The sequence below is a fragment of the Catharus ustulatus genome, chromosome 7 (assembly GCF_009819885.2).
Source record: "Catharus ustulatus isolate bCatUst1 chromosome 7, bCatUst1.pri.v2, whole genome shotgun sequence".
In the NCBI taxonomy this organism is placed as follows: domain Eukaryota; kingdom Metazoa; phylum Chordata; class Aves; order Passeriformes; family Turdidae; genus Catharus; species Catharus ustulatus.
Window position 1 is genome coordinate 13,639,518 of NC_046227.1, and position 10,720 is coordinate 13,650,237.

The 10,720-nt window shown below is 41.2% G+C and overlaps 1 protein-coding gene across 1 annotated transcript; it reads right to left on the bottom strand.

The window, feature by feature from the left end:
• Positions 1-227: 227 nt before the first annotated feature.
• On the bottom strand, positions 228-10,070 carry CD28 (CD28 molecule). Its single transcript, XM_033064509.1, has 4 exons — positions 10,016-10,070; positions 3,551-3,904; positions 3,179-3,297; positions 228-472 (listed from the first exon to the last, which is right to left on the bottom strand). Exons 1-4 carry the CDS (start codon positions 10,068-10,070, stop codon positions 332-334), a joined length of 669 nt encoding a protein of 222 aa, XP_032920400.1. The 3' UTR covers positions 228-331.
• Between the last annotated feature and the right edge of the window lie 650 nt (positions 10,071-10,720).

Sequence of the window (10,720 nt, forward strand, 5' to 3'; positions counted from 1 at the left end):
GAGCAAAACCACAAATGTCAGAAAGAGACCAGTGCTGAGGTCTGATGCCACCTTTCCATCTTACCCGCTGACAACCATCAACACAAACTGGGCCTCATTTTCAGCCATCATGGAGAAAAATTCTTTTTTACTTCCCCCCTCCACACTCCCTGCCTTTTTATATTTGTTTGTTGGTCTAGATTTTCTTTTAGAAGATCAACGTTTAATCAATACTTGCTATGGTGCAGGTGTCCATGATCACTAGCAACAAACACGATGAGAAAATGAGAGGCTGTCCTTCCATGCCCCAGAGCAAGTGAGTGCCCGGAAGCACACGAGGCTCCTGGTGGGATCAGGGCTGCCAGGACCGGTACGCGGTGTAGTCTCGTGTTGGTGCATAGGATGGGTAACCCTTGTTCTTCTGGTATATTGGGTGCCGGGGAGTCATGTTCATGTAGTCGCTCTGATGGTACTTTTTATTTTTGGATTTTTGCTGTGAGAGAAGGGTGAAGACAACTGTGAAAACTTTTCTTGTTAACTGCTGACAGTTCTGGCTCTAGGTCCTTGTTCAGGGAAGCAGACATATTTGTAAGGCACCTTCAGGTTTAAATATATTTACAAAAGAATTAGAACACATGTTCTCATCAAATCATCTGTGGAATTTACCCAACCTGAAAGTAAGTCTCCAGCCTATCTGTTGAGAGGTTTACAGTGTTAGTTCTTCAGCCAAAGGAATGCTACACACCAAGGATACAAACTGATGCCCCTCACCATCATCTTGCCTCCCTCATCTGTGGAATGATTCAGCAGAAACGAAAACATTTGAACTATGCTGTCCTCATTCATTAGGAGGTAAAGAGAAATTAGCTTAACTTGAACAGAATAAGAGCATGAAAAATCAGCCCAGATTATGGTTTTCCTACCATTTACAGCAGTAAGACACAATGCATATGTTGTTCTGAACCTTCCTTCAAGGAGTGAAAGAATCAGAGCTGATGTTAATTTTTGTCTCCTTATCGAGTCTCAAAAATCTTATTTCCACTGTTGGATTCCTGCTTATAATGCCCCTGTGAGACAAGGGAAGCATTAGCTCTTTCAGAAACAAAAGTAGCAGAAGACAGGCAAAATAATTTGCCTAAAATCACAGAGGAAATATGTGGCTACAGCAGTATTTCAGCCTCTGCTGCACGCTGTGCACAAGGTTGGTGGTTTTTACATAGCTTAAGGCTTTATTGATCAGGGGTAAGTAAAGTGCTTACACGCTTTTTTCCTTAATACTGATCATACCCTCTTTTGTAATCTCCTTTTTACTGAAATTTCCTTTCCATATACAGAAAGAGTTTTATTTGCTGCAGTATACATACATATGAGGCTGTGGAATTGGAGGTTTGCAGCAGAAAAATATGATGTCTGAATTATGTTGTATGTGCAGAGTGGGCAATTACTATGAAATATTTTAAGCTTTTTAATATTAATTTTATATATATGCAAAGTGTTGAATGTAAGTTACATACTGCTTAAGCCATGTAATGCAGTCAACATTAGATACAAAATAGATAGCATTAGATACAAAAGCTTTATCTCTGTGTGTTCATCTCCATAATACAGGATTTCTAATTCACCTAGGAGGTAGTTTTGCATGGGAGAAAGACATTTTGCTAGCATGAGTGACTGTTGGGCTGTTACAGGATCAAAGACTGCTACTCTTGCAATGGCAAGCAGTTTTTTTTCAGGGAAGGCATAACTGTATGAAAATACATAAATCATTAGCTGTTTTCAGGAACTGATCAGGCTTGCCATATCTGTCGCGTGCCACAATTAAGACCTTTTTTTTACAATTCACAATGTCTTCTAGGCAGCTGTATTTACATTCATCAACACTGTAAATACATCCACAAACAATACATATTATCTGAAGAATACTACCAGCAGTAATAACAGCAGGTAAAAACTGATGCAGCAGACAGCACACATGGCAATGCAGCCTTGTCACCCTTGCTGGAGGTAGACATGTTAGTGGCAAATTGTGAAGCCATTAGGTAACAAATGAATATAGCACAGAGAAAATGGTTCAGATTGTAAATGGTGGATTTAAAGCTATAGCATATCATCTGTGGAACAGCTAGAGCAGCACAGCACTGTAACACCAGCAGCTGCTCGTAATCCTCTCAGCTCTCCTCAGAGTCAGCCTCTACAATAGGGCACAAAGCAGAACCACTTTACCGGCCTTTGCGTTTTCCTGCGGCAGTGCCCCCTTTGATTGTTTTCCATTAGAAATAACCACAGATTGAGAAAGTGTCCTTTTGTGAAACACTTAGCAGATCTCAAGCTTCAGCTAGCAGTGACAGTGGCTTTTGTATACATGCAACATTTAACCTGGCAAAGACTCTGAATCCTTTATGCAGGCTAGCTGTTGTGTTGAAAATTGCTATTTAACAACAAAGGCAGAGGGGAAAGTCAGAGTGCAAGGAATTGAGTTCTCTGTGTTCAAGTCTTTCTCACATGGAGAAAGAAGTGTAAGTTGGCTCTGGAGATCACAGTCCTAAGACCTGTCAAGGAAAATGTCCTTCTGCTGCCCCTGTATCACACCAGGAGGAGAACTGGATGTGACTTGGGCCAGTCAACTCTCCAGAGAAAGCAAAAATTATGAGCCATAAGGCTGTCTCAGCTTTCTTACTGTTGATGTACAGACAAGGGACTACTGAGATCCAGGTGCTCCTGTTCCCTTGTAGTGAAGCTGCCAGAAATAGTGGTTGCTCAAGGGAATTGCTGGATAGAAACAAGACACCAGGCAGATGGTCCTAGGCTGAGGGCTCCCTATGGATTATTTTATGGTAGGTGAGCTCCTGTCAATATAGTCTCGAAGGGTTTTGCCAGAAATGCTTGTAGTTCTAGATTTCCCTGACAGGTTCAGCTGGCAGAGGAGTCCCAGTATTGCTGGTGTGCAGGGCAGTGCCAGCTCTGTGGCATTACCATTTATTGTAGGACTCTACTGCAGAGGCCTGACTGCCCACCTGGAGAGCATCTGGAGTTTCAGCTCTTTTGGGGTACACCATGGGTGTGCTACATACCTGGGATGAAGAAACATTGTCATCCTGTACTGAAGGGGTATTAGTGAGTTAGTGGTAAACATGGCAAGTATAGCCTGAGAAATGAACTACTAGAGCATACAGAGCAAAGGAGAAGACAAGTTTCTTACCCAGTACTTAATACAAACTGCAGTTATTAGCATACTGTAGAGTGCCAGAATTCCAGTCACTGTTGACAGAATCCACAAAGGAATTGCAGACCGAGGTTCTTGTATTTGGGGAGGTGTCTCTTTAAGGAAAGAGCAAAGAAAACTTTTAAGTACATGAAATTAGAAACATTGATCTCAGCTTTACTCCTTGTTCCAATGTGTCATTTTTATTAATCATCATTTTAAGGTCTCTTTTTCGAAGTCCAGAGCAGGTATGTAGTTTTTCCAGGAAATCCAATTTTTTTTTTTTTTTAAGGAAACAAACCGCCTCCAGCCATCATGGAGGGAGTGTATATAGGGAGGATACTGGCCTACAGAAGTTCCTCAGCTTACCTTTCACGTGAATGACAGTCCCATTGCTCTTCTCATTGTAGACATATGGGGGTGGATACATGACCTCAATTTTGCAGAAGTAGATGTCAGTTTGGTTGGCATTCATGTTCCAAAGATTGAAGATGACTTTGTTTTTATCATGATGCCCCTGGCAGTTGAATTCTTTATTTGAATTTTCGCTGATTATGGTTGTGTTCCATGAAATAAAGCAAACTTCAACTGAACTGTCCGTTCCTTTGTGTAGAGAAGCTCGAAATTCCTTCCCTGTCCCATTGTATGTGTAGTTGCAAACTAGAGTTGCAGTTTGGTTAGCTACAATGAGCAAAGGATGCTGAGCCACTAAAATCTTGTTTTCTGGAAGGGAGGGGAGAAAGTGAGAAAAGCACTTGTTTATAAAATAAAATAAGAGACTTCAGAACCACACACCCTCCCATGCAACTCTTCTCCATCTCTCCTCTTCCCTGCTGACACTCCTCACCACGGAGTACAAAACCACCCATCTGCAGAAGCCATTTCTCACAGGAGCTATTGTTCACCAATCCACCTGTATGTAAATAATTACATAGTCTCTAGGGGAGACGATGAGATCAAGATTGTTTTTCTTCAGAGTCAGAATGCTAGCAGAGGCAGTGGCCTGTGATCAAGATTTAACGTCAGAGCTCAGAAGCCTAGTCTGCATCTGTGTGTGTTTGTATACGCAAGGCCATCTAAGTATATCCTTTACTTAGCAAGCAGTTTCCCAGGGAACATTATGGAGTGAAAATACTATGACTTGACATGCAGACAGATAAGAGAATATTATTAATACATTTGCTTTTTAATTCGAGGAGTCCTGAAGAGTTTGCAGGTGGATTTGCTGAACCATTTCAGGGGTTTGGACCTTGGGCAATGAACACTTAAAGCATGAACTGCTATCATTTTAATGTAAAATAAGTAATTTCTCTAGCTAACAGCTGTAGTAGATTCTTAATCTCTCAAAGGACTCAGGAGCTGACTAATTTGACACTGCATTGGCACTTAGCACTTAAATGACCTGAAAAAAGCAAGTCACATGAATGTATAATTGAATTTTAATTGACCAGACTGACACATAAACAGGAAATGTGTTCTGACATGTAGACCTCTGTGCTATCATCTGCCAAACAATGAAACACAGCAAGGACTATGCAGAAAGACAACTTCTTCCAAGAAAAGTCATCCTGTACAAATGAGGCCCTTCTTTTCAAGTGATGACCCCTAAGTAAGAGGAAGGGAGTTGTGGTTTTTAAGCTAGAGACTTGCCAAAGCTTTTATATGACTGCTTAAGTCTTTATGCAAGCTCAGCTCCTCTGAATCTGGATAGTCTTTCACAGATCCCTGAGAATCGCTGTGGCTGTTAGAATGACAATTGTACCTCTTGTCCTCAAAATGTGGTGGAAACCTAGATTGTTCCTACTTAATCCCTGTGGTGAGACTTCAAAATGGCTAGTAAGAGGAATGATGTGGGAAGGAGGCCAGATCCAGAAGGCCCAGAAAATTAGTATTTAAAACCATTTTTGACAATATTTAGGACCAAGTATGCTTACTGTATTGATGCCTGCACAAGAAGAAATACCCCAGCCTCTCGAGCAGGATACTCCTTTGGGATGAATGTGGTCCAGGGAGAAAAGTAAACACAAAGAGATCCATGAGATGGCCAGGACTAGTGGTAGGGTGTGGGCAGTAAAAACAATCTTTGTCTAGCAGGTTCTCCAGTTACCAGCAGAACTTGTGAAACTGCTGAAGTTCTTCATTTTCTCATTGAAAGTCTCATTTAGCAGCCCTTACTTCAAATGAGAGGAGGAGATGTGAGACAGAGAATACTGTACTGCCTCATCTTTAGCAAAGAAAGATTGTAGCCTATCCTCCTGGGTCTCTTTTCTCAATATTTTTAGTGAGGGAGTGGAGGAGAGCTCATAACAGCTCTGTAATCCCATATTCACAGGCAACCAAAACACTGTGAAACTTTGAATGAAGGATAACATTTCCAGGCTTTCCAGCAGAAAGAGACTAGGATCTTTGAATCTAAGGACAGAGTAGCAAAGTAAGAACAGAGAAGGCAAGTCTTTACTCAAGGTGGTGCCTGTGGTGACTTTTCATCAAAACAAAGACATTTCAGCAAAACAATTCAGTTTCCTTGAATCAGCATTTTCCGACAAAAGCTCTCACATAGGCTTATAAGGCATTCTAGTAAGGGTGAGGTTCGGATTCCACCCCTACAGATAAGGTATTTGATCATATTTTTGTTGGCCAGAAAATTGATCTTTGGCCTACGTGGCAATTTGCAAGTCTGCAGTAGAATTGTTCCACCTTTAGCACAGCAGAACTCTATACATCTCATTTGAGATAGAGTTATTAAACTGCTTTGCAGTATTTGTGTGCTATTTCAGCCCTGATTGTCACAGAGACTGAATGCACCTTCAGGGGAGACCTTTTCTGATTCAGAGTTGACAACTGAAACAGACAGACAGAAGCGTCACACTTCGAAAAGTGCTTGCCTGTTTTAATGCAAGTACTTACAGAAAACTAATAGCCAGAGAAAAGTCAAAGAACACTGACAATCTCATCACTGAAGAATTCCTTTCAGATGTTATTTAGACTCTTCTGAAGACCCCAATGATTTACCCCCATCTCTTTTGCTGTCATCAGCTAACCTGGATTCCTGATGTTTAGACCTGTGCTTCATGCCTTGAGCTCCACTGTTTAACTACATCTCTGGACTATTTATGTCTCTGCCATGATACAGTGCTAATTGGCAATCAGTGTCTTTTGATACACCCACCTAAAATGATAAATTCCTTTGACTTATTTTCACCTCTTGGATTTATAATCCAATCTGTTTTCCTTGTCTTGCAGACTAGGCTTGAAAACCCAGCTCGGTGCTGCTGATGCTGGGATGCAGACTGGCTGAGCAGTGGGAAAAAGCTCATTTGTGGGTCATTAAATGAAGACAGCTCCTACATGGTTGAAGCTAAGCACCCAAATGCACTTTCACAAAGTGGCTCTACTAGTTCAAATCTAAATTAAAGGAGATATTTCTGTTTTCATTTATAGGAAGAACTCATTAGCACTGCATGAATTGGGCTGCAATGCCAACAGGGGCAAGGCAAGTTTACCCCACTGGTATGTTGGACAAGCCCTGTTGTCATCCTCCTCCTCTGGACTTGGAGGTTTTTTGAATTGAAGAAAGTCAGTCATGCTAAAATGTGTGCTAGTTTCATGGGGAAGACAGTAATGCCTAACACCCCTCACTTCACTTGTCATCTGCATAGGATTTTACTGCATTCTTAGTAGGATCTAGCCCATTCTGAGCAAACATGGGCTGAGGCTGCTTTTGCCTTCACAGAGACAGTTTTTGCTCCTAAGTGTCACTTTGGGTTTGTTAAACTGTAAAACTCTGAAACATTTAGTAGGTGTTTCCATTCTCCTAAATAGGGTTATGGTTGCCACTTCAGAGCTGTGTTCAGTCATGCTGTGCAGTTATACATATCTATATGTTGTCCTTACCCAGAAAGGAAAAAAGCAGTTATGAAAAATCCTTGTGTACAGTTTCAAAAAGTAGTGACTTAATTTTAAATCATTTCAGTCAGTGTGCACAAGCTGCAAGCCTTCTCAGGATCTTAGGATTTGTATGCAATGGTGTGTAAGATCTCTGAATGCTTGTAAAGTGTTTTTATAGATTATTTGTAGTGCTGGACATTTCTTGTAATCACATGTGGGAGGGTTTGGGATCATGAAACAAAATGCCATCCATCTATAATATCTGTAAAATACTGACTCTCTGATCAAACCTGATGCAAACAAAACTTCACTGAAGTTTTCTATTTTTAATATTCACCAAGAAAGTGAAATAGAGTTAACAAAGTATGGAAAATAACTATTTTGAGGTGTTGTTTTTTTCTTTCTCCAGCACTCTTCATGAATCATCATCAGCTATTGGAAAAAAATATTCTGCTAAAATATTTAGTACTCTTTCTTTTTTATGCCAGTTGATTTCAAGAAGCTATTTTCCAGAGCAAGACATTTAAGATAAGTTGACATTTCTGTAAGCACAGGAAAGAAAGGGCCCACCTAATTCCCTGGGGGGATAGGGAAAAACCTAACTGAAAAAACTGAAAGGATTTTTTTAAGCCACAGGGAGAAAGGCACACAGGTATGTTATAAGCAAAGTTATTTTTTTTTCTGCTGCTGGTCTGTTGTTCAATTATGTTCACTCTTCTTTCCCAGGTACAAGGGTCCTTCTCTTTTATTTTGGTTTGAGGCCACCCATCTGTGTGTCTGATGTGCAGCTGGGGGGATCCTCTCTTTCTGGCCCTTACAGACCTGCTTTCTGCTCAGCTTTCCTGCTTTGCTGGCTAGTATCACAGGCAGCGCAGTATTCCAGAAAGCTCAGGTGACACTCTTGCTTTAATCAAAGCCAGGGTGAGCACAAGGGTTTTTCTTGGCAGTTTGTGATTTATTTTTTTAAACAAGAATTAGTTGATGTCATCCTACCCTTGGCTAACCTTTCCTCATCCATCTTTTGCATTCTGGTAACCTTGGTAGGTTAGAGGTTGATTTTAACCCCCAAACACCGTAAGCCAGAAGCTTATGTGGATAGTAAAAAGATGGGGTCAGTTGTGGTACAGTGCAGTGGAAACCTGCTTATATTACTTATTTTCACAAAGTACCAGATATTTGATCTAGCTACCTCTTTGACAGACCACAGCAAGGTAATTATTTAGCCAATAAAAAGGGAAGGAGGACAAACTTTGTAAACGTTAGTGTTTCTGCAAAAGGGAAATGACTAAACTAGTATTTTAAGTCCCTTTCCATGATTTAAACTCAACCTGCAGCAGCCACTGATATAGTCTAACAACAGGATGAATTCTGTTGATTTTCCCAAACCAAAATACTTGAGGCTTATCATGCACTTCATGGCTTGAGGAAGTCCTGCAGGGTTTTGACCTGCCTTAATGTTTTCCATTAACTAAGGACCAATCATCTTGAAAATTAAGGATGAGAGCCCTGAGAAGCAAATGATCTCATGTGCTTCTCTTTAAGAAGTTAAACAGTCTCGGTGAGTCTGTTGGAGAAACACAAGTTCTTCATGCAAAGCAAGTGTATATGTGTCTATAAAGCCATGGCATAATGCCTCTGTCTGAGAACCACACACTGTAATTTATTTTGTTGCAATTCAAAAGCACTGCTTAAAAGCAGTTCACACTTCATGGAAATGTGTTCATAACTGTTAACCTACTGCTGATACTTATCCTCTCCTGGAATTAATGTCTTCTTTAATAATCCAGGGGCCTGCTGTGGAAATAATTATCATATTGCAAACACAGAATTAAAAACATGGGAAAGGACACGGAAGAAAAAAAAACTATGATTTCTTAAAGAAATGTAGATCACAGTGTCATGCAAACTAAAATGTCCTCACTGAGGAAATGAATTATAGAAAAATAATGTAGAAATAAGAAAATAAGATGTTCTCTATGTTAAAGATTTTGTACTGGAAACCAGATTTTTATTCCTATCTGCAACTTCCCTGGAAAATACAAAATACTGATATTTGAAGAAGATGCAATATCAACAGTTCACAGCCAGTAGTCGGAAAGTCTGTCTCAAGATTATCATAGCAAAATCCAGCATCCCTTGCCTTGCTTTGCATTTTAATGTACCCATTGGAAAGACACGCTAGGTCTGAACATAGGAACACTGCATCAGCAAGTCAACACCAAGACAAATACCCTCAGCCACAACAACTGAAGAGGCAGGAAAATTCACTAAGACTCAGGATTTCAAAATCACAAAAAGATTTCTTTTTTCCTGAAGATCTTCAGAAAGAAACTAGATGTCTAGTAAGTGGCAGTGAATCACTAAACAATGCAAAAATCAGAAACTTGTCAAGTCCCATCCTCCCATGTTTGAGCTCAGAAAGCAACTCTGCTTTTGAGCATTTATTTGCTAATCCTGTGAGGATGTTATTGTACTCAGCCGGAGCCCATGATACCAGGCCATGGGGGAGCCTAAACCTTTACAAGTAGATTTGGGGATGTGGAGAGTCTGCCCCAAGACAGGTACTGGCAGCAGGTCTGAGTGGACCAGCTACCCCTCAAGAAAAGGCACTTTGTGAGCAGAACTTGTAAAGCTCAGGGGGTAGGTGAAATAAACACCCCTCTACCCAGGCATGCAATTTCCAAATGGATCTAGGGAGAAGTCAAATTAAAAGAAAGCTCTTGGGTCTCATCTTGGAGGAATACTTGTGGCAGGAGAAAAATTGGTCTCTTGGTTATATCAAGTTGATCCATTTGCAGACTCAGCAGCATGCTGCCTCTGCCCTTTCATCCAAAACAGAAGATTTTGTGCAAAATTAATTGACAGCAATACCAGACCTTCTACCCCCTGCTGATCAAAATGAGAAAAAATAGGGGAAAGGGTTGAAATGTGGGGGGTTTTTGTTACCTGTTACATCAGCATTAGGGATGAAGCAGAGCACCACGAGGATCCCCAGGAGCATGGTGCTAATGGTGGGCCCACTGCCTTGTCTCCACCCCCTGCAGGCACTGCCAGGACTGCCGGGGCCCCACAGTACCAGCCCTCCTTCCTTCCTTGTGGGGCCAGGCTGCACCCTCAGGTGCTCACACAATTTTTCTCCTCCTCCCTCTGCAGCACATGATACACTGCCAAGTAAAACTACTGTAACGGCAATGCTTGAACAGGAAGTTAAATTGTTTGATGATTTTAGTCTTAAGAAGTTGCCTGTGCGAAACTCGATAATGTTTAAAAGGTGCTGGAAGCCTGCATTTCAAGCCTGTCAGCCCTGTATTGCAAGGTGGGGTTATATTTGCAAGGCTTCTCCTGTCAGGGAGGAATGGACTTCCCTAGGGATGCAGTACCCTTTATTTACCAAGAGTACATACAGGTGTACATTGGTTCCATCATCATGGGAGATGCTAACACCAGTTTCTAAGTTCCTGGGTGGCCAGATCTTGCCCCTCAGGAAGTTGTGTGCTCAGGAACCTTCACCTTTTCTCACTCCTAGGGGCAGAAATCTTCCTCTCTTGGCCTACCGTGTTGCTTCTGCCTGTTTTCTCAACCCTTGAGAATACTGACATATTTTGGCAGTAGTTTGTACATACTCATTTCTCTGCATCTGCTTGTTGCCTT

Coding starts and splice junctions, on each gene's coding strand:
- CD28 (XM_033064509.1), bottom strand. CDS start 10,070: ATGCTCCTGGGGATCCTCGTGGTGCTCTGCTTCATCCCTAATGCTGAT. Junction 3,905..10,015: donor CCCTAATGCTGATGTAACAG/GTAACAAAAACC, acceptor CCTCCCTTCCAG/AAAACAAGATTTTAGTGGCT. Junction 3,298..3,550: donor GACTGTCATTCACGTGAAAG/GTAAGCTGAGGA, acceptor CTTTCCTTAAAG/AGACACCTCCCCAAATACAA.